This window comes from Argopecten irradians, chromosome 12 (genome assembly GCF_041381155.1).
Source record: "Argopecten irradians isolate NY chromosome 12, Ai_NY, whole genome shotgun sequence".
NCBI lineage: Eukaryota > Metazoa > Mollusca > Bivalvia > Pectinida > Pectinidae > Argopecten > Argopecten irradians.
The window spans coordinates 25462775-25490765 of NC_091145.1; the positions used below are offsets into that span (position 1 = coordinate 25462775).

The 27991-nt window shown below is 34.3% G+C and overlaps 1 protein-coding gene, 1 non-coding gene and 1 pseudogene across 2 annotated transcripts; all 3 read left to right on the plus strand.

The window, feature by feature from the left end:
- Trnac-gca (transfer RNA cysteine (anticodon GCA)) lies at positions 1 to 72 on the plus strand. The gene has a single exon. It is a non-coding gene; the product is annotated as a tRNA-Cys (tRNA).
- A 1083-nt stretch (positions 73 to 1155) lies between these two features.
- Positions 1156 to 6159, plus strand: LOC138336543 (uncharacterized; annotated as a pseudogene).
- A 9119-nt stretch (positions 6160 to 15278) lies between these two features.
- Positions 15279 to 26931, plus strand: LOC138336545 (tripartite motif-containing protein 2-like). The gene is made up of 3 exons (XM_069286059.1): positions 15279 to 15392; positions 18113 to 20673; positions 25653 to 26931. Exon 2 carries the CDS (start codon positions 18134 to 18136, stop codon positions 20135 to 20137), a length of 2004 nt encoding a protein of 667 aa, XP_069142160.1. The 5' UTR covers positions 15279 to 15392; positions 18113 to 18133; the 3' UTR covers positions 20138 to 20673; positions 25653 to 26931.
- Positions 26932 to 27991: the final 1060 nt, after the last annotated feature.

The following is a 27991-nucleotide window of genomic DNA, read 5'->3' on the forward strand; positions in this document are numbered from 1 at the left end:
GGGGATATAGCTCAGTGGTAGAGCATTCGACTGCAGATCGAGAGGTCCCTGGTTCGAACCCGGGTGTCCCCTAATTTTTATCGTCTCATTACAGATCAGGATAAACGCAGATTTGTCAATTCTTGGATCTCTCCATATATCAAGATATGCTCAGTAATGTAAAGCTTTATTATCTCACTTTCATTACTGTAGTATTATCGATGAAGAATTGTTTTGATTTCTAGTAGTGATAGTATTTTATCATTTTGCTTTATTGTTATATATAAAATAATGGCAACGTTAGCTAATTTCATAATTTGACATAAATGTTTAAGTAATTAATTAATTAATCGTGTCATATACTTCTGAGGTAACAGATAAACAATGTATTTCTAATGTTTACTATATAAAACGAAATTCATCATTGTATGGTAGCAAAATTGTAAAATGGACAGGGCTCTGCTAATGTATAACATGGATAGATATATAGAATCGAAAGTTAAAATCGAAAGAAAAAAGTTCAAAAACTTAAAGTCTTTACATTCTTTACATGCTTATTGATTTAAAAATCCCTACATGCAATGCTTATTTGCTTAATGCTGTTTATCATGCGGGTGACAGGTGCTAAGAAGTAAAAATATGTGATATGTAAATGAAGTAAAAACAATTTTTGATTTCAAAATTTGCATATTGATAAAAATCCTAGCATTAAAAAATGTATTCGTCATTTGTTTCTTTATATCATTAAATAGCAATACAAGCATGGCTACTAGAAGTGAGTTCTATTACTGTCTTTCGTCACTGAATGAGTTTCACGGACACTATGACAAGTGTGCCGGATTACACACTCAAAATGTTCATGGAAATAACACAAGACAACAATTGTTTAAAAATATCGACGATTTTAACAACGTTTACCGACCTTTCATATTGATATCTCAAAGGAAAATGAAGGAAAATGAACGTCTATTACAGATCACGTTTATAATATCAAACTATAATATTATAAACTAAAATGGTAATTATACATAATTAATCTTCATTCATGTAATTTCACAAGTACGCCCTTGTTATTAATGTACTATAGCATTTAACTGTTAACTCGAAAATTTCGTGTAATGCAAAATAAGAGTGTAAAATATTCCGGACTAGATTAATTTATGACCGTGTTTGTATATTGGAATCGTCTTCCTTCGAAACGAAGCGTTACAACAGGTGGTCGAGGGTAACAACAATGACAATGTTCCTGTGAAAACTGCTACTTTAAGTAAGTAGGCCTATTACTTATTAATTTTATACTGACAATAAATTTGAAAAGGTATATGTACGGTTATTTATGTGTCAATACCTCTAACAATTAAGAAGTGATATTGTTTGATTTAACCTCTGTATAGTAATATGTTTAAAACGAAAGTAGACAGTCGTATCTGTGTTGAAATAACGTACATGTGTATGTATATTTTAAATAATGATAAATATTTATTATTAAATATTGGTACATATTTGAAATATTGATTCATGTCACATTTGGATGACATTTAGTGTTTACTTTCGTTTTCTATTGGGTTAACACTGATATCCATTGGGAAACCTACTGAACCAGATCAGGCTTACGCAGATTATTCAGGATAACGAAAATACAATAAAGGTTACTTGGCGGTCGCAATATATAATTATCCGACGACCGTCAATTAGTTATAAAGTTTAGTTTAAATATTAATTTAGATATGTGGTAGCCGCCAAATAATAGATCTGCGAGACATTTAAGTGGGACCACCGAATAGATTGTGGTGACCTGGCCGCCATTATATGAGCACACATGTGTAGGTGCATAAACATCTGTGACGGTGTATATCTGTAATCTAAAACGAAAGTAGACAATCGTATACTGTATAGAAATACATAATGGTATAAATGTAAATATATTAATATTGATAATATTTTATTAATCAGATATTGGTGCATATACCATTTGGATGTGTTTATTTTCGTTTACTATTGGGTGAACACATCTATTCGTTTAGATTGATTTTATTGCGCATACAATATGGACAGACGATGCTCAAAATTCGATATTTGTCAAATTACATTTGTTTCTGACAACCCATTCCCTCCATATAAGCACTAATTAAACACATGCTTTTTTTCTTTTGCTAATGCAGTGCCTCATGGAATGAACTAACTATCAAAATGATGTTTATTTATTTATTTACTTTAAATTATTCACAAGGCTACGATTATTGTCTACTATTTACACACGTGTCTATAGTATATTTGTGTAAATAAGACATGCGATATGCATCGCTTAAATGGGTCCAATATATCGACCATTATAACAATATCTTTGTACTGATTACTTTATTAATTTTACTTTATTTTAATGACAAGAAAATTATGCAATCAATGTTAAATAGCAATATAGTTTAATCAATCTACAGTTTTGTAAAGACAATGAAACTCCACTTTGAAAATAAATTAAAAATAATCAAGGAGAAACCCAATTTGAAAATCGTTCATTCTTCTACTAGAAAGTCATATATATAAATGTAGAATTTTACAATGTTGTTAAAATAAATAACCACTTCGTTTTTTCGTGAATCAAGAAGATATATTTAGAGTCTTTGATATATTTGTGCACCCAACTTTCACACAAATGAGCGGTGACATACCTCCAAAATATTTCTAAATGTCTGCTCAGCGATGGATCGTCTTCGATTTGTTGGTTGGTTTCTTGGTTGATTTGATTTACGTCCTATTAACATCCGGGGACCGTAAAGACGGCCTCCCGTGTAAGAGGAATGTTGCGTGTGTGACGTGCATGTAGGCGTGTTTAGGAGACTGTAGTATGTTGATTTTGTGGCTCTTTGTGATAGCTGAACCCTTGTCTTTTTATAGTGCTATCTTTGATTTCAGTCGTGAAATGATTGATTGATAAACCATATCTAATACCAACCTTCTCAAGATCAGCAGACTGTACAATTGATCTTGATTTGTTTAATCATTAAACAGCTAAGTGTACCATGTTTGACAAAAATTGAAATCAAGCGCGGAGTATCGCGTTTTTGACGATTGGTTTTCTTCATTTTTTCGGATGATATGTTAAGTTACCTTATTCTGATTAGATTGCAAACTAAAAGCAGTTCGTCAGCGGTTAAATGTTTTAGTTGAGTTCTTTGGACTATTGAAATAAAGAAACTTGCTCATCGCATAAGATATATATCTTGATAAAAAATTGATTGAGTTTTAGCGTTTTTTTTGACAATTTTAATAATCATGTAACGTAATAAAATATCAGCAAAGATATATGTATTTTGACACGGTCTGTATGGAGTAATATCAAATATAATTTTACAAGTCCACCTGCGTAATTGAGATAAAATAGTATAGTTATGTTAATGTTATGGTTATATGCATTAGTTTCGCTTTTTTTTGTATTTTTTTTTGTAATTTATATTACCTGTCTGTACTGTGTGCGAAATAGAGGATAAAGTACAGCACAATAAAAAACTATTTTTGTTTCTACGTATTGACGGATTATTATACTCTTCCTTGATTTTTCACGAAATTTGAACACAACATATTTATCATGCCTACTTCTCAAAACGATTTCTTCTATCTAAACTAGTGTTTTCCCATAACTTATGTATATAGCGTGTTCAGAGCGTAAAACCCGGTGATTTTATTTCTAAACATTCTCTTTAGTGATATGTTGGGGAATCCAAAGGGGCGCTTTTGACACTTTTCATTCATCTCTAAAGTTCAAGACAGACAGAAAGATTTTGTTGCGCTTTTTTAATTTGTATATTATTGTTTTTGTTTTAAGGGTTGGTAAACGCCACATTACCATGGCGGAAGGTGGATTTGTTCAGGACCAGACATCAGACAATGTCCTCGGTAGTCAATCTCTCGACATTCTGATGCTTGAATGTCCTATCTGTCTGGAACAGCTCCGATATCCAAGTCCCTCCCCTGTCTTCATTCATTCTGTCAAGAATGCCTCGCTAGCTACATCATCAATGAATCGTCAGGTAAGATGGCGTCGGCATCTTCTTTCTCGTGTCCAGTATGTCGTAGGGACACCGAGCCGTTAAACCAGTCAGAAGACAAACAACGCTGGGCCGAACAATTTCCTACCAACAATCTGGCGGTGGAGATGATCCAACATTTACAAAATACAAGCATGCTGATCATGTGTAAACCTTGTGAGAAGAAAGGAAAAATGAACATTCCGGCAAAATTTTGGTGCGAGCAAACCAAATCGTACTTCTGTGAATCTTGTAAAGTCGGTCATCATGATTTGTTTCACGATGATTGTGAGCCCGAGCATATAACGCAAGAAAACAAATCAGCCACCATTCGACGGAAGATGTCGGCTACTGGGTGTGGTAAACATAAGGAGAAACTGGAGTATTACTGTGAGGATCATCAGATCCTTGGATGTCACAAGTGTATCATCGTCGATCATCGGAAATGTGAGGCGGTGACATCAGCAGACGATTTCCGGGACAAGATACAAACCACGAAAATTGAGGATCTTCTTATAGAACTTCGAAAATGCGTTAATTCCATGGAGATACTGATAAAAGATGTCGAGGAGCAGCTGCAGTCCATGACAGAAGACCAAGTCACCGCACTAGAAAGTTTAACAGACCTACGTACAAAGATTAACGAGCGGTTTGATGTACTTCAGAAAGAGCTGACAGACAAACTGACAGCATCATTCAAAGAGGAGAAGGAAAACCTAGATATATCGAGGAAGAAGTGTGAACGGCTGATGTTCGCTATGCAGAAGACACTGACGTCATCACAGGATGCCGGCCTGAAGGAGGACACCGTGGGAACGATCAGTCTGTTCCAGAGAGGTCAGGCGGAGGTCGAGTCGTGTAAGGGACTGATACAGGAGTTGGAGAAGTCGTCAAGGTCTACCAGTCTGAGACACGAGTATAACCCTGACATACTCACATTGGACACAAAGACCAGTCTTACCCTGGGGAAGATACTCGTCCATCAACAACAGAGGAAACTACCGACTACTGCGGCATTATCCGAACGTCAGTTACAGATGACCAGAAAGATCAACATCAAAGTTCCCACTGACGAGAAAGACTGTGCTTGTATGGAGTAGTCCTCCTGTCTGGTGGACGTATTGTTGTAGGAGACAATGCAAATCACAAAGTGAAACTTTTTACGGAGAACGGTGATTTTAAATGTGAGAGTAGCTAGTGAAGCATTGTGTGACCTTTGTCGTATTGACGACAACACTGTGGCAGTGACATGTTGATGAAAGATAAAACCATATGTACAGTCAATATAACGGATTTAACCTTGACCGTCCTATCTAAAATTAAAATTCAAAACGTTACGGAGAACTGTTTTGGTGTCACATACAATAACAACACGTTTGTTGTTGGTACACCTACGTCACTTTACAGTGTACCACAAAATGGAGGTGAAGCTACAATGCTCCATAAAATTGAATCTAAATGTCTACATCTCGGCAGTGATCAGAGGAATGGACGTGTCTTTGCCAGCATCGCCACCTCTGACCCTGACGCTGTAGCCGTCACCCGACTGTCTGACGGGACACACACAGATGTACTGAAGGTCGGGGTCGTGAAGGGTACAACAGGTATAGACGTAGACAGGGAGGGTAACGTGTATGTTTGTGGGTTACTCCCACAACGTCATACAGATGTCTGGGGACGGAACCAACGTCAGGGAACTGCTGACGTCATCAGATGGAATAGAACGACCGAGGGCGATTTCCTGTGTGTAAAGATAAAGTAGTGATCACAAATAAATCAACAAAACAACGGAACTTTGTTCATTTGTTTCAGCTTGTTTAAAAGAAAACAAAGTCATACAAACTGTACTTGTATACTGTTTGAACGTGAAAACATTGAGGGAATATTAATAGCAGACTGTATTCGCTGTGTAATTTTGTGTTGTGTTGATATCTACACGGTAATAGTGAATTGACTTTGCGAATTAATCATGATACTAATCCTGTTGGAAATCTTATATTACAAGTAATATATATAGTGCTGTTACATTTTATCGGCAACAAAGCAGTAACAAAGCAGTAAAGTACATGTATCGATCGATGGATAAACATATAGAAGTGGAATTTTTTCACACCTATCATCCGGGATATTTTTTAGCAATTGCATTGTGATATTAGTTTTTATACAAATGACAACGACGTATGAAAAATGAAAAAAATGTATCATGAACATTTACTGTGAATAGTTATTTACAAATGACATGAAAAAAGGTAAAAAATTCCATGTTTACAGGTGCTGTACATGAATTTATGAAAAACCGCAAAAATTGACCGTACAATTCCATTATTGGTGAGAGGATAGGAAAAGGTGGGATAAATATCGAAGCTTCTCTTGAAAACGCCAATTATTTGCAACTTTGAGCACTTATATTTGTAATCTGTTACTTAATGAGTTAGTTCTAATAGTTCAAGACGGTAAGTATGGCCAATATGATATAATTTAGAAATGACTTTTCAATATCGTTTATAAATTGAAGTATTCGTATCCAGTCCATTTTGTAATTTAGTGCGAAATAGTTTTTAATTAAAGTTCATTCAAGTAAAAAAAAAAACGATGATAATTTATAATATAGTGAAGTCTATCATAACACGTACACACGTAGATATCTCAGTCAATCCATCATCATTTAGGACCTTTATACCACCAGATTGTTTCTGAAACATTTGTGCAGCATTGCGGATATTGATATTTAATTAATTGTATTGATTTTAAGCTTTTCATCAGTACAAACAAAACCAGTAGTGATACAAAGACATTTTATCATGAATTTGGTGGAAAAGGGAAATAAACGAGCTCTTTTAATCCTAGAATACCTAAGCTTCAGTCATTAATTACATTTGAGTGTATATGGGAAGCGATTGTGCTAGTTTTAGATACCCATTTTAAAATTGGATCCAAATTTCTCGAAACAAAAAGCGCCGACTTTATAATCACTTTTTTCCAGTTATATGTAACTTAGGTAAAAAATCCGTTTTTTGACTTCCGTCATCCAATGTGATGGGAATCTTGGCCGCATAGCATGATAGCATGACATTGTTGATTCTTAAAATAGTGTTATATCTGATCTTTACTAAATGAATACCATACTGTAACAAATTGTTTTAGTTATGAATAGTGTTTCCTGTCTATTTGCTACATATATGATAATTTTGCAATAGAATGATATATAAACATATCAAAACTATAAAACAACCACAGCGCATCGATTTTTATATCAAAGGTTTATATACATATTATGTGATGTTCGATAATTTGGGATAATTCAGTTATGAAATTCATGAAAAATGTGAATTTTCACCTTTGTCCTAGAAATTCATGTCCATTTGTTTCATATCTGATTATAATAGTAAAATGTTACCCTAATATTTACCATGAAAATTTAGGCATTTATCAGACTTACACAATTTGACTTACTAATAATACACGTTTATGCTTAAAACAATTGAAAATGAAAAATGTCTCAAATTTCATACATTTGTAGATCTAGGTTCTCCAATCCAGTAAAACTTGGATTCTGTTGTCGTTCTAATTAAATATCAGGTCACAAGCATGTTAGAGTTTTCTTTATCCTTTTCCCCCCGTCCCTCATCTCCAAAGAGCACTGTGCCCATCCTCGATTACTCAACTATCCGTTATAATATGAATGACGGCAGTTCAGAGCAAGAAAAAAAATAACCTAGAGCTAGAAAGCAGAAAGTCAGTAAGGAAGAGAAGTAAAACGATTTATCCTAAATTTAGTCGCCTTATTCAACGGTCATCGCCAATAGGGGGCAACAGGTACATTCTTCTACACGTCCCTGCATTGCAAGCAGAAACTATAACGGTAAGGCTGCTGGATTGGTTGAAATTATGATAATGATTCGATCTAAGCTGAACATTGTCGATAAAGTTGTTATGGATAAGATAGACAAATACAGTAGTGAGAGGGATTTGAAGACATCAGATGTCTATTTTGATTTTTCGTTACCATAGTATACCAGGTCTAATAGTTGAATAACACAGGAATTTGATCCCCCAACTAATTGTTGATATATTGGATTCTGAACTTTCAGGACGGACTCCCATTTATATTAATATATGCATTGAACATACTTTCTTTTTGTTAGAACCATGCGTAAAGTTTAGAACAGACAATTTTGATATCCAGTCATCTTTTGATCATTAAAGCGGGTTTAATATATCTCTGTCGTAATATCACAACCCGCACTGGGAATTTGTTTATAGCATAAACTGACAGACATCATGTGCTGTACTGACCAGATGAGACCAGATAAGTTTACCTGATTTATATAGCAATAACTGTTCACTTGTTTTACTTCGTTCAAGTTCAGATGTCGTTCCATTTGTATCTTAAAAATGAAAGTTTTTGTAGGCCTGTGATTGTCTTACAGGTTTTTCGTTTTCTCCTCCTGAACACGCCTGTATTTTTTGCTATGGTATATAGCTCCGGGATTGCGGAATATCAAGATAGTGGTAGTAACCCCTGAAATCTCGAGGATGGCTATCAGAAGTATGATTGTCTCCCCTTTTCACCTTTTCAGATGGTCTCCTTACATATAGACCATATTGTTCCAAAATCTTATCACAGCAAGGCATTTTGAGGCAGACAATTGGTTTGTTAAGTTATGAATATTAATATTCAAAAATCATATGAGATATCCTGTAATCAGCTTAAACGTTACAATACAGTATTAAGATGAGACCATAAAAATAATATGTCTGTTTAGGGTTACCCTACCGCCCCTAATTTTTTACCCCCGACCCTAATTTTTCCCCACTACGAAAAAAATAAAAGTCAGGATTTCGATTTCAGACTCCGGTTCCGGCCATTCTTTTAGAGTGAAAGACACTAAAAAAATCGTCCTGACCAACAGACACTATTTTTTTGCCAACGTAACCCTAAACATACATTTTTTTTTTGGCCTGAGTGTTAAATCATGGTTTTAAAACATAGATTTCCGTTTGGTGTAAAATACTATTACTTTAAATTTGATTTTATCCTACATGTTTAAGCATCTGTATGTACATGTACATATCAAGATGTGCATGTCCGGGGGCAGGTGTTTTACATGTACATGTATACCAGGCGTCCTCTTTACGCTCCAACGCCAGTCATTGTTTTGAAGTCGTTGTTTTACTCCATAGTTCTGTTCTGTAGTAGAAAGACGCAGATTAAACAGTTAGCTGCTGAATTGGTCATGTTTTGCACAATACTAAATCCTCATTCTTCTCATCGCTCGACTTTTATTATCGTACGCGTACGTTGGAACAGGTGTTGCATATTTGTGAAACGTATGTCATTAAATCCAATTATATTCTGGGGAAAAACATTACCTGTATACACCAAGAAAACAAAACTTAACTTATATGTTCAAAGTTATTTAGGACAGGTTTATCACGAACATATTGTTGACGGGGACATCTGAAAAATTAGGAGGATGTATACATATGTTACAGTAGAACCATATATATATATATGATCATGAGCTTTTGTTTGAGGACGCCCATCGAAAATTCACAACTAGTCTAGTTTTGTTTGAAGATTATAAGACGGATAACTAGTAAACACTGCATGTAGCCGATTATTTCATAAGAAAAACAAGATTTATTTGAATTGAAAATGATCAGTTTCTGATATAAGGATTACACAGAAAGGACTGCTGGAGAAGTGTTTACTCCTGATGTAGATTTACATGTCTCTAAACCATTGCCGAAATACATTTATGAAATGATAAAGGGTGATCTAACATATCAAGTTTAACGTCATTTCAAATACATGTATATAGGTGTTAAAGTATGCGCTAAGTAGTTTGTCGTATTTTGGGAGCATGAAACCTGTTCAGAATGTACAAATCTAAGATTTCCCTGGTCATGTTACACTGTATATACATGCATATAAATTATGTAATCATTCTGAACAGGTTTTATGAACTTTTATTACATGTTTTATAAGAAACGTTGATGAAACTGAATTTTGCTACTCGTGTGTTACAAGTGAATTCTTGCCTATAGGTATATAATATAACCTTACCAAACGCAAATTTATAATTTAGGAAATACTCAAATCATCACATAAAATGTGTATTGGTGAACAACCTGTTATAATGTTATGTGTGGCGTTCCGGTGACTAGAACGATGCGTACCCTTTCACTTTCGTCAGACCACAAAGGTGTATAAGTGTACGAGCTGTCTTTAAAATGAAACTCGAACATCGTTACCGAATGTAAATGTCGACACTGCAAAGTATACAGTACTATGATTTAGAATTGTAATGGGCCGAAATGACTCGATCTCGATACTCTTTGTCTAATATCTGATCATATATGTGCGAAGACTGTGTGTCCCCTCGTCTCGATTTAATACTGGGCTACTACGGCGTATTCACTTGAAGATATCATTCTCGTTGTCTATTACTCCCAGTCCATCACATGGTTTTATGTGACATGGTCTAAAGCAGTCGATTTATTGACCTGAAACTGTTGTTTTCTTTCAGATTGAGGCTGGGATTCCGCATTTTGCAATTGTTAATCATGGTCGACCTCAAAGCGTCTTTCTTTTTCTCTCATGTACGATTTTTTATCCGATCTTGTAGACACACTCTGTAACATGTTTTATCCTTAGGATGTACTATAGAATGATGTGGATTGTCCTGAGTAGTGTCATGACTGTTGTTATGTCATAGCCTCAGTATATTCTCTGGATGGTTTCAGATAGCTGCGATGACGTAACTCTGGATGATGGACAGAATATTTCTGACGGATGGCATTTCCTGTTAGAAATGGAGTGAAGGCAGGGTATACTTATTCGCTGTATGTTTCAGACATAACTTTTATCTACGAGATGACGACTTGGATTTTGATTTTGGTGTTATCCTTTGTATGTTTTCTTTTGGTTTTCTCTGTATTTTGACACTGTTTTTGTACCCGTATATTTGATTTTGGTCTTCAAATTGGTCCTGCTGTTCTGTGACAACGGTCTCGCATCTATCGAGCAATGATCGCACTGCGCCTAGTTTCTGATTAATAGATGGTGGGTATTGACGTTTAGGTATTTTATGTGGGTCTTTTCCCTATGTACCAATACTTTTTCGGTCTTCTTTTCCAGGTGTCTAGGAAAGCCATAGTGCTGTCGGCTTCTTCTTCATAAGTGAGTTCAATGTTATTACTGGCATCGATGGTGTTGATGTGGGAGGTCAGCTGATCTGGATTTTTCCAGATTATCGCACACATATCACAGGATATTAGGCAAAGAGTAGTAAGGTCGAGTTATCTTCGGCCCATTATAATGGTAGAGCATTATGATGTATGTACATGTTTGACTTTCATTTCAAAGACAACTCGTACACTTTTACACCATTCTGTTCAAGTTTATGCTGCCTTGTCCTTTGTCTGAGGAATGTAACATCGTATACATCGTACTAGTCATCGAATCGACACACATACAATGTTCACTGGTTCTGTAACAATATCATTGCATAATCATGCTTTCCAATACAAAGAAAATGATAAGAAATAATGTTGTAAATATTTTCACTTATTGCACTAGCAGGCTGATTGTTGGAAACATAATTCAACACGTGATTTGTTTTCAACTCAGAAAACAATCTACAACACTGATAAACTATTGTATAGAAAGGATCGTCAGCATGTAGGGATTCCCTCAACATTTGGTTTGTGTACCTCAAGATACAAATTGTTTCTTAACATAAAGCCGAAAGATCATCACGTGGACATGTAAACAACGAATTACGAGATTTAAGATAATCAATTAGCTCCAACTCAGTTCAGGTTAGTTTGTCCCTCTATGATTGTCTTCGTAGAGCGAATGAAAATATCAACCTTGAAGTACGAAGGAAATGAAAGTATGTAAATAATAATCTAACAAAAATCTATATCTATGGTGTTACCATGTAAATGTTATATAATCCAAGGAATCAATAATAATGATTATGAAATTGTAATCTTTGACAGACACGTCTTCTTATACATAAGTCCATATTTCTGCTTTTTACTTATTCTTCAGTTTATATTTGATAGTTTATTTGGAAATCCTTTGATTGTTGCATTCGCCACTGTCATGTTAAGTTAAGAGGTCGATAGTTCTGTATTGGGCTTGGCCCAGACATGTTCATATCTCGACTGTACACTTCATGATCATAGGCTGAGATTTAATATACATAAATAATGTATCTCAACATACGGATGATTTCGCTGGTATTGTAGCTGGTGAAATGTTAGAATTGTCATCAAAAAGAATATAAATCCTAAAAATTATGGTTGCCATGCTGACGATGAAAATGTTTTACTGGATAATTGTGTAAAATTCCATAATTCTGATGCTTTTTTTTAGAGTTAAACGTCACTCAGTGTAAATATCCTTGAATTCTTTCTTAGCAAAGTTATGAAATCATCAATTCATCCCCGAACACAATCTTTTCACAGAACATGCATTGCTTACAATTATCAAATTAATGTGAATTGTGCACTTTCGTTATCTATCCAACATGTCTGTGTTTTCACCTTCACTCTCCAAATCACTTTCTTCTTTGTCCTCTTCCGTCTTAACATTTTTTCGTCCTAAAATGTTTTGATTTATCGTTGGTTTTAAGGCCTTTGCCAGAACATGTATCACCTTCTCTGACAAATGTCATTGCTTTGTCCATACCATTTATATCCACGAATTCTCTACCCCGGCGGTAAAGGGGTCGAGACACTCGCCGACAGAATCAGGGGGTACCCGTGTGGCCTTTGTACCCAAGTATTTCATAGCTCACGTGCCTTGGTTCCTCGTCAAAGTGGGTGTGGCAATTTACGAATCCGAGAAGGTCAAGCGATTGACCTGACCAAGGGCTCCATCTGTCGGACACCTTTGAAATATTAGCCATACTTTTTAAAATCCAGACTTTTCACAAAATATATGTTTTTCAACAACGAAATAATCTTATCAAACGAACGTTCAAAAACATGTCATAAGAAAAGGAAATTAAAATGCATTGTATTAATAATAAGGGTTTATAATATACTGACTTCAATACAAATAATTTTCATCAATAATTCAATTGAAAATTAAAACTGTAATGGCCTTCAAGACATCCATGCAAACCGAACGCAAGTAAAAAACTAAACGACAATGATTTGTTGCAACGTAATAGAAAGGCTAAAATGTATGACACATAGTTTTTGAATTAAGACTTTCTAAAAGCGTTTTTTTCACTCAAAAATTATTTTAATGTTAAAACATTCGTCATATACAATTTATTTAAAAACAACAAAAAGATGTTAGACAGAAACTATTCAAAGATATGGTTCTTGATATTTTATTAAAATACAAAATTTGAAAGTATTCTAACCCTGGAAAATAATCACCTTTCAAATTTCATTTAAAGGTTAATATAATTATATTAATGAATAAACAAAACTGAGTGGTTGAAATAGAGAAGAATGATCATTTTTGATAAACATACTTTTTACAGGTTTTGGTATAAAGATCCCAGCAAAAGCACAAACAATTAATTATATACTTCCATAATAAGAAAATCAAGCCAAAACTTTTTCCATTTTCAAAATATCATAACAACAAAAATGTCAAGTGGCCTACGTACCTCGGTGTCCTCCTGTCTCAACCCCGGCTATATTTATACCATGACAGTAAAACGACTGGTGTACGATTTCTGACGTCATAGTCAGATTTATTTATAGATAATACTATGCTTCGTCAACAGACGACAGGATATACTAACGTATACTAACTGTAAACATACGACTAGGATTTTGTTTGTCGACGTAAACCTACGACCTGAGTACATTAACACATTGACACAGACGACGGATTAGGGTAATAAAGGTTTATAATGATGTTACACAGTTAATTGACGGTCTATATACGTGTGTTTAAGGGTGTCAGCTTGTAAACAATACAAATATAACTTTCCATGATTATGTCTTATTTTATTTTAGTGCTGACGTTTAAAAATAGCTTATAAGATTATGGAAGAAGTAAATAAATATGTTGACACCTGAATCCGATATTATTGCATCAGAAATATATATCATCTAATTTTCAATCGCGGTTGTCAAGATATAGCTCAGTGGTAGAGCATTCGACTGCAGATCGAGAGGTCCCTGGTTCGAACCCGGGTGTCCCCTTATTTTTAGCGTCACATTACAGATCTGGATTAACGCTGATTTGTCAATTCTTGGATCTCTCCATACATCAAGATGTGCTCAATAATTTAGAATTATCGCACTTTCATTCCTGTAGTATTATCGATGAAGAATTGTTTTGATTTTAGTAGTGATAGTATCTTTTTACTTTATTGTTATATATAAAATATTGACAACGTTAGCTAATTTCATAATTTGACATAAATGTTTAAGTAATTAATTAATTAATTAATCGTGTCATATCGTGTCATATACTTCTGAGGTAACAGATAAACAATGTATTTCTAATGTTTACTATATAAAACGAAATTCATCATTATATGGTAGCAAAATTGTAAAATGGACAGGGCTCTGTTAATGTATAACATGGACAGATATTCTCACTGTGCCAATACGTTTGTCTATGAATCGAAAGTTAAAATCGAAAGAAAAAAGTTCAAAAACTTAAAGTCTTTACATTCTTTACATGCTTATTGATTTAAAAATCCCTACATGCAATGCTTATTTGCTTAATGCTGTTTATCATGCGGGTGATAATTAAAAGTAAAAACTAAAATATGATATGTAAATGAAGTAAAAACAATTTTTGATTTCAAAATTTGCATATTGATAAAATTCCTAGCATTAAAAATGTATTCGTCATTTGTTTCTTTATGTCATTAAATAGCAATACAAGCATGGCTACTATACGTGAGTTCTATTACTGTCTTTTCGTCACTGAATGAGTTTCACGGACACTATGACAAGTGTGCCGGATTACACACTCAAAATGTTCATGGAAATAACACAAGACAACCATTGTTAAAAATATCGACGATTTTAACAACGTTTTGACCTCTACACTTTATTGATATCTCAATAGGAAAATGAAGGAAAATGATCGTCTATTACAGATCACGTTTATAATATTAAACTATAATATTATAAACTAAAATGGTAATTATACATAATTGATCTTCATTCATGTAATTTCACAAGTACGCCCTTGTTATTAATGTACAATAGCATTTAACTTTTAACTCGAAAATTTCGTGTAATGCAAAATAAGAGTGTAAAATATTCCGGACTAGATTAATTTATGACCGTGTTTGTATATTAGAATCGTCTTTCTTCGAAACGAAGCGTTACAACAGGTGGTCGAGGGTAACAACAATGACGATGTTCCTGTGAAAACTGCTACTTTAAGTAAGTAGGCCTATTACTTATTAATTCTATACTGACAATAAATTTGAAAAGGTATATGTACGGTTATTTATGTGACAATACCTCTGACAATTAAGAAGTGATATTGTTTGATTTAACCTCTGTATAGTAATATGTTTAAAACGAAAGTAGACAATTGTATCTGTGTTGAAATAACGTACATGTGTATGTATATTTTAAATATTTATAAATATTTTTATTAGATATTGATACATATTTGAAATATTGATTGATGTCACATTTGGATTACATTTTCGTGTTTACTTTCGTTTTCTATTGGGTAAACACTGATATCCATTGGGAAACCTAGTGAACCAGATCATGCTTATGCAAATACAATAGAGGTTACTTGGCGGTCGCTATATATAATTATCCGACGACAGTCAATTAGATATAATGTGGTCGTCATTTAGATATGTGGTAGCCGCCAAATAATAGATCTGCGAGACATTTAAGTGGGACCACCGAATAGATTGTGGTGACCTGGCCGCCATATTGATACATGGATGTTAACTAATCAAATGGTTCACAGCGGCAGTGTTCCACTAGCACACATTTGTAGGGACCATTTCGTACCCGACCGGAATGCATAAACATCTGTGATGGTGTATATCTGTAATCTAAAACGAAAGTAGACAACATAAATGTGTAAATATATTAATATTGAGAATATTTTATTAATCAAATGTTGGTGCATATAATATTTGGATGACAACTACGTGTTTACTTTTGTTTTATAATAGGCAAACACATCTATTCGTTTAGATTGATTTTATTGCGTGCACAATATGGGCAGACGATGCTCAAAATTCGATATTTGTCACCATTCCCTCCATCATGTCCATATAAGCACTAATTGAACACATGCTGTTTTTTTGCTAATGCAGTGCCTCATGGAATGAACTAACTATCAAAATGATGTTTATTTATTTATTTACTTTTAAATTATTCACGAGGCTACGGTTATTTTCTACTATTTATACATGTGGCTATAGTATATTTGTGTAAATAAGACATGCGATATGTATCGCTTAAATGGGTCCAATATATCGACCATTATAGCAATATCTTTTTATTGATTACTTTATTCATAATGACAAGAAAATTATGCAATCAATGTTAAATAGCAATACAGTTTAATCAATCTACAGTTTTGTAAAGAGAACTCCACTCCACTCCACAAAATAATGAGCAATCAAGGAGAAACCCAATTTGAAAATCGTTCTTTCTTCTACTCGAAAGTAATATATATAAATGTAGAATTTTACAATGTTGTTAAAATAAATAATTTTTTTTTTTTCGTGAATCAAGAAGATATATTTAGAGTATTTGATATATCTGTGCACCCAACTTTCACACAAATGAGCGGCGACATACCTCCGAAATGTTCTAAATGTCTGCTCAGCGATGGATCGTCTTCGATTTGTTGGTTGGTTTCTTGCTTGATTAGATTTACGTCCTATTAACATCCGGGATCTTAAAGACGGACTCCCGTGTAAGAGGATTGTTGCGTGTGTGACGTCCATGCAGGCGTGTTTAGGAGACTGTAGTATGTTCATGTTGTGGCTCTTTGTGATAGCTGAACCCTTGTCATTTTATAGTGCTATCTTTGTTTTCAGTCGTGAAATGATTGGTTGATAAACCATATTTAATACCGACCTTCTCACGATCAGCAGACTGTATAATTGTTCTTCATTTGTTTAATTATTTAACAATAAAGAGAATCATATCTGAAAAAAAATCAATCAAGCTCGGGGTATCAAGTTTTTTTACGATTGGTTTACTTCATCTTTTCGAATGATATGTTAAGTTACCTTTTTCTGATCAGATTGCAAATCAAAAGCAGTCCATCAACGGTTAAATGTTTTTGTTAAATTCTTTGGACTATTGAAATAAAGAAACTTGCGTATATTTATATCTCGATAAGAAATTGATTGAGTTTTAACGTTTGTTTTAACAGTTTTAATAATCATGTAACGTAATAAAATATCAGCAAAGTTATATGTATTTTGACACGGTCTGTATGGAGTGATATCAAATGTAATTTTACAAGTCCACGTGCGTAATTGAGATAAAATAATTAGAACAGCCACATTTACAATAACCAATCAATTAATGTAATGATTATATGCTCTGAATCCAGTTTGAGCTTTGACTATTTTTTGAAATTGTGAATATCATACTATTCAGCCACGGTTTTATTTACCTGTCAAAATTCAGGTTAAAGGCTTAATATAAGACACTAAAACTAGTTTATTTCTACATGTTGACGAATTACTACGCTCTTCCTTGGAAAACTTGCGTTTTATTTTTTTTTCACGAGATTTAAACACAACATATTTATCATGTCTATTTCTCAAAACGTTTTTTTCTATCTAAACTGGTGTTTCCCTTAAGTTATAAATATACATGTAGCGCGTCCAGAGCGTAAAAAGTTTTACACGATTGGCCCCGGTGATTTTATTTCTAAACATCCTTTTTAGTAATATGTTGGGGAATTCAAAGGGGCGCGATTTCTATTTTCATTCATTTCTTTTCAGTTCAAGACAGACACAGGAAGGCATTAACATTTTTAGACCCATGTTTGCAAAGTAGTGGGATGCTATTTAATTAAAAGTTAATGACCATGCATTTACACGTTCCATTAATCTATTGATAGTGCTGTGCGATTTTAATTTGCACATTATTGCTTTTGTTTTAAGGTTGGTAAACACCACTTCACCATGGCGGAAGGTGGATTTGTTCAGGACCAGACATCAGACAATGTCCTCGGTAGTCAATCTCTCGACACTTTGATGCTTGAATGTCCTATCTGTGTGGAACAGCTCCGACATCCCAAGTCCCTCCCCTGTCTTCATTCATTCTGTCAAGAATGCCTCGCTAGCTACATCGTCAATGAATCGTCAGGTAAGATGGCGTCGACGTCTTCTTTCTCGTGTCCAGTATGTCGTAGGGACACCGAGCCGTTAAACCAGTCAGAAGACAAACAACGTTGGGCCGAACAATTTCCTACCGACAATCTGGCGGTAGAAATGATCCAACATTTACAAAATGCGAATACACTGATCATGTGTAAACCTTGTGAGAAGAAAGGAAACGTGAACATTCCGGCGAAGTTTTGGTGTGATCACATCAAATTTTACTTCTGCGAATCCTGTAAAGTCGGTCATCATGACTTGATTCACGATGATTGTGAGCCCGAGAATATCACAGAAAGGAACAAATCAGCCACCATTCGACGGAAGATGTCGGCTACTGAGTGTGGTAAACATAAGGAGAAACTGGAGTATTACTGTGAGGATCATAAGATCCTTGGATGTCACAAGTGTATCATCGTCGATCATCGGAAATGTGAGGCGGTGGCATCAGCAGACGATTTCCGGGACAAGATACAAACCACGAAAATTGAGAATCTTCTTGGAGAACTTCGAAAATGCGTAAATGCCATGGAGATACTGATAAAAGATGTCGAGGAGCAGCTGCACACCATTAAAGAAGACCAAGTAACCGCGCTACAAAGTTTAATGGATCTACGTACGAAGATTAACGAGCGTTTTGATGAACTTCAGAAAGAGCTTACAGACAAATTGACAGCATCATTCAAAGAGGAGAAGGAAAACCTAGATGTATCGCGGAAGAAGTGTGAACGGCTGATGTTCGCTATGCAGAAGACTCTGACGTCATCACAGGATGCCAGCCTGAAGGAGGACACCGTGGGAACGATCAGTCTGTTCCAGAGAGGTCAGGCGGAGGTCGAGTCGTGTAAGGCACTGATACAGGAGTTGGAGAAGTCGTCAAGGTCTACCAGTCTGAGACACGAGTATAACCCTGACATACTCACATTGGACACAAAGACCAGTCTTACCCTTGGGACGATACTTGTCCATCAACAACAGAGGAAATTACCAAATACTGCGGCATTGTCCGAACGTCAGTTGAAGATGACCAGAAAGATCAACATCAAAGTTCCCACTGACGAGAAAGACTGTGCTCTGTATGGAGTAGTCCTCCTGTCTGGTGGACGTATTGTTGTAGGAGACGATGCAAATCACAAAGTGAAACTTTTTACGGAGAACGGTGATTTTAAATGTGAAGTCCAGCTGAGTGAAGCATTGTGCGACCTTTGCCGTGTTGATGACAACACTGTGGCAGTGACATTGTACGAAGATAAAACCATATGTACAGTCAATATAACGGATTTAACCTTGACCGTCATATCTAAAATTAAAATTCAAAACGTTACGGAGAACTGTCTTGGTATCACATACAATAACAATACGTTTGTTTTTGGTACAGTAACATCACTTTACAGTGTACCACAAAACGGAGGTGAAGCTACAATGCTCCATAACATTGAATCTAGATGTCTGCATCTCGCCAGTGATAAGGTGAATGGACGTGTCTTTGCCAGCATCTACACCTCTGACCCTGACTCTGTAGCCGTCACCCGACTGTCTGACGGGACACACACAGATGTACTGAAGGTCGGGGTCGTGAAGGGTACGACAGGTATAGACGTAGACAGGGAGGGTAACGTGTATGTTTGTGGACGGGGCTCCCACAACGTCATACAGATGTCTGGGGACGGAACCAACGTCAAGGAACTGCTGACGTCATCAAATGAAATAGAACGACCGAGGGCGATATCTGTGTGTGAAGATAAAGTAGTGATCACAAATGCATCAACAAAACAACAGAACTTTGTTCATTTGTTTCAGCTTGTTTAAAAGAAAACAAAGTCATACAAGCTGTACTTGTATACTGTTTGAACGTGAAAACATTGAGGGAATATTAATATGCAGTCTGTATTCGCAGTGTAATGTTGTGTTTTGTTGATATCTACACGGAAATAGTGGAATTGATTTTGCGAATTAATCATGATACTAATCCTGTAGGAAATCTTATATTACAAGTAATATACATAGTGCTGTTACATTTTATCGGCAGCAAAGCGGTAAAGTACATGTATTGATTGATGGATAAACATATAGAAGTGGAATTTTTTCACACCTATCATCCGGGTGATTTTTCAGCAATTGCATTGTGATATTAGTTATTTGCAAATGACAAGCGTGAAAAATGTTATGAACATTTACGAACAGTATGAAAAATGACAGAGGTAAAAATTCCAGGTTCCAGTGTTTATTACACTAGTACTTTGGCCGTGAACGGTAGGCATATCCTGGATATTCCAAAATAGTGCCGTGTTGTCCGTTCGGTGGTCGTGGATCAACACCTGACATTTACAGCTCTAATCCTACCGGTCAGTACTCAATTCAATTCAATTATTTTATTACCTTCAGCCTTTCGGCGCATCGGTTTGAAACAAAACATATATACAAACACAATACACAGAATACACACTTGCATCCATGCAACACACACTCACGTGCACTCTCTCCATACATACATGTACACTGAAACACAACAACCCTCTTAAGTATACATAAGACTAGTGTAGAGGGATTATGCTAATTTTAGCTTATAACATGTTATTTCTTATTTCATTACATAATTTAATGTATTGTGCTAAATTTGATAACTCAGATGCTAATTATACACCACCTGGGGGACCAGTGTACGTAAAATAATTACTCAATTAACTTTAAGTGACAAGCAGATATAATTACCGCGGTCAATCCAACAACAAGAAATCAAAGGAATTTGTATAGCAGTAGTATAAAACTAAGGGCGCAACTGCCCCTCCCCCCTCCCGCCCCTCTATGATGACGTCACAGCGCGGGAAACTATTTTTAAACGATGACGTCACAGCGCGGGAAAACATTTCAACAGCCCCTCCCGACCCGTCCAAATGACGTCACAGCGCGGGAGTTTTAAAACAGCCCATCCAGATGACGTCACAGAGCGGGAAACCATATTTAAACAATTTCAAAAGTTTACAGAGTGCGGTAAATATAGGCATACAGTATTGCTAAGTAACCTAGTGACCTCGATTTTGAACTACGTATTGGATTTCGTAAGACTGTCATGGCGGTTATGCAGCGTGACTTGATATCATGCGGCAATACGTTGTTATATACACATATTACATTTACCATGGAGGCAAATACGGCAATACGTTGCTATTCAAAACTAGGAAAGCCATTTTAAACAAAACCAAAAGCCTGACAAAATGTATCGTGCTACAGCGTTGCTGTGCAACCTAGTCACCACGATATTGAACTACGCTTCAGATATATTGTCAATAATCATGGCGGTCATGTAGCAATGAACCATTACCATTGTAAGAAGTTCACCCCACCGACTTAGACGGTGCAAGTTGCAACACCAATACTACACTGTTATGTATAACGGATTTTGAACCAAACACGCATTAAACATACTTACCAACTCGTTATATCTCAAGATCATAATTAGTAGGAACATAAATGACAAAAACCAAAATAACAGCATATTCATAATTTAATAATCTCTATCAATTCAAAATAAATAATTCATATTCTATCTCTTCAAAAAGTTTATCAAACTGGGCCCATCTGACTTCATTAAAACTGTCCAATTCCTCAACGACAATCCTTCTTATTACAACCTCCAAATCCTACTCTGTTTGGTAGCACTGATTTGGTAAATTATGTCTGGTGATGTATTTACCAACATCCTCCCACACAATTAATTAAGGAATAAGCATCTTGTTACAGGTATGGTATCGTAAATATCTGGACGTTTCTTAGGTATCATACGATTAGAGGCTTGGGGTACCTACCTCAATTTCCAGAGAAATATCAGTAGATCATAAAGAAAGATGACCATGAGTTATATCCGACCTCTGTTGTATTATAGTACGTTTGACTCCAAGATGTTTATATAACATTATTTTATCTATACTATTTAAAGGATTAGTGTAAATCTGCCGCTCCGAGTATACCCATGTTTTGATGACAAAGGTCTCTACTTCATATGAGAATACCTGCTTTTGATAAGCCGAGTTTGATTTTGTACTTTAGGAATTGAGGTGTGCAGGAAATCACATACACTTGAAGACAATTATGAAGTTTGCTCATCAGAATCAAAGTCTTAGTTGAAATAAAACATAATAAAGTGCTACGATGACCGATACAGGTTAGCTGAATCAGAGTACTTACGAGCTTAGGAAATTTTGACTAAGATTTGAATAGGAAGACGAGTCCTGCGCTTTTCAAATTATATTTTTAATGAAATTTTAAAACAATCTATTGAATGTATATTAAAATTTACCAGAAAACAGTAACGATGCTGATGTATGTTGATTCATCAGGTTTCAAGTTTCTTTATTCCGCGGGCCTTACGGCCATTACAGTATACAGTACATGTTAATAAAGGAGAGTGATAATTAAATTATGCAAAATTCAACCGTTATAGTAATTGTAATTATGACATTATACATATGTCTGTATATATATCAAACATAATTGATACTTCAATATACACTGGTTTGCTCCGATTTCCCTTTCGAATAGTTATATTATTACTATTAATACAAATTTTAAATGAACATGAGCATGGTTTTTTTTATATATATACTAACAAAAACATCTAACTATACGGTAGTTAATGTTTTGTTCAGAACATGCAGAGACATATGTTTAAATATAGAAGATGTACCTATCATTTTGACCATCATATTATGACTTAATTGACACTAATTTATACACATCGCAATTCATGTTTGATAAGTGTCTTCACATTACAATTAAATATATACAAATGTATAGATAAGATGCAAGCATATGTCTGTTTAAAAAAATTATAGTGTGATTTTCTTTTCTTAAAAGCATCATATTATGTATTTACCAAGAATGTTTAATTCTTTAACATTATTAACACTTGATAACTGCACACGTTTGAAAACATTAGGAGATTTATAATAATACCTTTTAATGTATCTTTGTGTGATTTCTACATAGGACATTGCTGTATAAAGTGAATCTCATCTTCAATTTCATTACATCCACAGTTTCACATTTTCTCTGTTGCCTTTCTATATTATTATAGCGACCATGTTTTTTTATACAGAAACTATCACTTCATTATAGACATAGAGGTTGAATGAGGTTCCAATTTTCCTTATGACCTTCTACATTTAGCAATCCTCAGATACCTTGAGTTGATGCTCTTATAATTAATATCTTTTTTTTCTAGATTTAATTAAAGAATATATTGGTTAATAAAAGATTGATTGATCAATATAACATTCACTTTTTGTTGATTTTTAAACAATTTAAAGCTTCACTGTATCTATAGTCAATACAAATGCACATGTGTACACATTATTGCTGTGAAATTGGCTCAGACTATTTGTAGTTGATGTAAACAACTTCATGTATTTACAAAATTGTCTAACAAGAGTTAACTTAGACCGTATGAACTATACACTTTTAAAAAAATGTCTTTAATATTATAAATATCATAAGAACATGTATATAATGCTACTTTTCTAACAATAAATATCCTAAGGAGTATTTACATTTTTCAAACTTGTGCGAAATATCTTTTTTTTTTTATCATTGAATTTCTATTGGTTTTCATTGTGAACACATGTACATCAACAATACAAACATAAGACATTACATAAAACATTCTTTTGCAAATTGGAAATCATGAAATAAAATTGCTGATAACAAGACACTACATACAAGGCATTATTTCAGCAAAGACAATTAATTAAAAATGTTATCTAGTACAAGTGTAATTAATGGCAATACTTTACAAATATGATACATATTTTGAGCTCAAGTTAAAGATAAGGGACTGCACAAATGATATAGACATGTTAATACTACTTTCAGTTTTATTCATCTGATATATATGTATATATATATATGTTGTATTCTACATAACTTCAAAAAAACCTGAACATATAGGTGAACTAGATATCGATAATCGTCTTTACCTTATTACTGTTTCATTTAATTGACTAAAACATGACAATACAAACATTTCAACACTTACAGACTGTATCAGAATTTTACAAACTTATGGAATACAATATGCTTCAGAAAAGTGAAACAAATCACTAAACTGACAAATATATCTTTTCAACATAAAACAATGTACATGAAAGCAAGAATATTTTGTATCTAAAACAGTTAAGAACTGTCCTCTGGGGGATTTCCCCTAATAATAGTAGGAATGGATCCCCATCTTTCCAAAAACCCTTTCTCATTATTTTAGTTAAGTTTTTCTGATTTATAGTATTGTAAAATAATATCTTTAAAAACTTTCAGACTTAAAAATTTGCTTTTGAATTTTAAAGTATATATATATCTTTTTAAAGATGCTCCACCGCTGACAAATAGTATTTTTTCACTATCAAAAACAGTAGCAGACTATTTAGTATTTTTCTTCAGTTAAAAAAGTTACCTACTTTACACCATTACCAACATTGAGAAGTTTCAGCTACTAATTTTACTTCAAGTTAAAGATATGAAAAATAATTAATTGCATCCCGAAAAAATTCCATGGCACTATATCCTATATGGAATGAAGTACTGATTGCGCCTACACCAAAGGCAAAATAATCTTTTTTATTTTATTTTTTGTGTTACTTAGACATATATATACACGATTAAGCACCAATTATTGTTCAAATGATGAATATCATTTATGCTCTGTCGGCGGTGGAGCATCTTTAACAAAAGGATTATGAAGTTAGAAGATGAGCTTGCCTTTACATTTCCAAATATAACATTTTCAAAATCTAGATCTTCCAAAAAATAAGGTAAATCTTTTAACAACACTACACTCTGAAAATATATGTTTGTACGTTTCATCGTATTTACAACAATAACTGCAGAATGGAGAGTCAGCTATATGTATCTTTTGTAAAAAAAATAATAAGTAGGCAATATTCTATGTAATAATCTATATTGAAACCATCTAAGGCCAGTATCTTTAGTTATTTTCATTGTTAATGTAAATATTTTTTGTGCGAAATATCTTTATGAACTCTGCTTTTTTATTCAAAATATAATAATTTTTGTTCGTTTTCATACTAGATCCGACCTACTGATTGTCCGTTTCTTTTTCTTCATATCTCCATGAAAAAAACAAACATCGGAGAATAGCTTAGTGCGAAAATCTGATGTTATTGTGACAGTGTTAAAAAAAGAACTTAATGTTGCATGTTGATCTGGAAAAATGATCACTTGCAAAATCAATGAAATTGTACATTTAAACGCTTTTATTCATCATGTACTACGAAATATTCATTATAAGCATTGATGTCACGTTTTTTTCTTTCAGATCATTTAACAGATTCACAGTTTGCAAGCAAAATTTTACAATTTTACCAATTTTCAATAAGCCTAAGGATTGTTCATAAAACTGGGACCTGGACAAAGGAAAGACGTTGCCAAGTATTGACTGTTGAAGTGTATTTTTTCTGCAGATGTTAAAGATTTATTCTTTATTCTATCAACAAACAAAATAAGTTTATATAAGTTTACATAAACTTATATTAACAATTTAAACAAAACATAATAAAATTTGTAAATTACAATGTTTTAAAACTGGAAACTGGTACCATTACATTTCATGTATAGAGATATTGGTATTTACTACATACTACCATGTATGGTAATAAGCAACATTTCATAGCTAAATGCAAATAAGAATGTTTTTCAACATTGTATGACTATTTTTATACATTTCCCCTCTCTATATAGAGTATTATCATCGCACAGACTTCCTTTGACTATTACATGTTACATAGAACGACACCATAATTCACATCCACAGAGCTTTCAAGTTTCAAGTTTCAAGTTTGCTGTGACGTATTCCAAGGGTGAATACAACGACAGTGATAGTAACCCTTGGAGTCTCGAGGATGGTACTGTGACTTTGTATTGAATGTGTCGTAATAATATCAACATTAGGAAAGTTCAATTATAATCAGTGGAGATTATTTTACTGTTTCTTAACTCAGAAGAATTTTGATAAGATATGTCATTTCTAGTATTATTTTTATCACTTTCTCATTGATCTGTCTGTGTGTCTGTCTGTTTTCTGTGTGTTTGTCGTCCGGAAAGCTTGCCTATAATTTCAATGACACTTAAAAACTTGATGTTTTGTGCCGTGTGTAGATGTGTAAGAAGACTTTATTTCACGACAACTTTGATGACTATGGTAACCAGATAATTACAAAGACTTTGCAAATCACATGGTTACAGTGGAAATATAACGGAGGGCACTGATAGGTTAAAAAATTGATAATATTCAATTAATCTGATAATTTCTATATACAGTAGTTGTTTCAAGGATGACAAATATAGCGGTCATAGTTTTCAATACATCAGATGATATTTTGATTTTGGTTTATAGTTATACACATGTTTTGCTGTCCGGTAAACTCCTCCTAAACTACTGGTCCAATAACACAGTAATGGGCTTTATTTTTCCGATAATGTTAGTTGCTGTGGTAACTAGATCTCTATAATTCATTAGTTATTGTTCAAAGTTGGATAATATGTATTGCATTGTAATATATGGATGCCTAATAAAAATTGAGATCATGTTTGATTAATCTGCTATTGCTTATATTATAGAGGAATCACTGAACCAAACGAGTTTTCATAGGCGACAATGAAAACGTTTGCCATTGTCAAAGTTTCAAGTATGGTAATTCCCCACCAAAAAAGACCAAAATTCTCGTAAAATTGCAACCTTGATTTTCTCCCCTGTCAGAAACAGACAAGAATTTCAAAATCTTTACGCATTAAATATCTACGTAAAATCTTTGTATTACCCAGCCTACACATTAAACATTTGAAACTGATGCACCCTGAATACCCAAACATACAGTAGGCTCTGAAACATTCACGTTCTGTCCGGATGGAGATTTTCAGTAATATATTTTAAGTTTGATTCTGCGGTTCCTATAGTGGTTTAAAGGGTGACATTTACAATGAGACAGTCCTGTAGATGACAACAGATATGACAGGAGTTTTAGTCCTTCCATGAACTGTTATGACGTAGTCAAGGGGTGGATATAACGACAGTGATAGTACTCCCTGAGGTATCGAGGATCACAAAACATATGTATCCTAAGTTTTGCAATAATATTAATAGTTTAGTTTTGGTAAATGACAACAAAGTGTTGTAAGTATTATATACACCAGACTTTATGATAAATAAATGTCCAACTATGACATGTTGGGGTTGGAGAATCATCATCCTCGATATTCCAGGGGTTCCGATCACTTACGATCTCTACACCCCTGGACTATCTCATAGTATAACTGGAGGCAACAGAATAGAACAGATAATTTAGTCATTTGATGTACATCAAAAGAGCCGTATAACGGTACACTGTGGTTGACTGTGTGACATTGATGTTAGGCTTCGCTCTCTCTGTAGTCTTCAAAGGAAATATTTGCTAGCCTGTGATTGGTCAAATGTTTTCCGCTGAGCTGCCTTCAATTTCACTATGAGATAGTCCAGGGTTGTAGAGATCGTAAGTGATCGGAAGCCCTGGAGTATCGAGGATGGGGAATCATCGACCTATGGTCCGTCAACATTTTCGGCGTCAGTTCATTGCCTTTTGATTTAAGCTAATCTACAGGTTAAGATATCATAAACAGTTG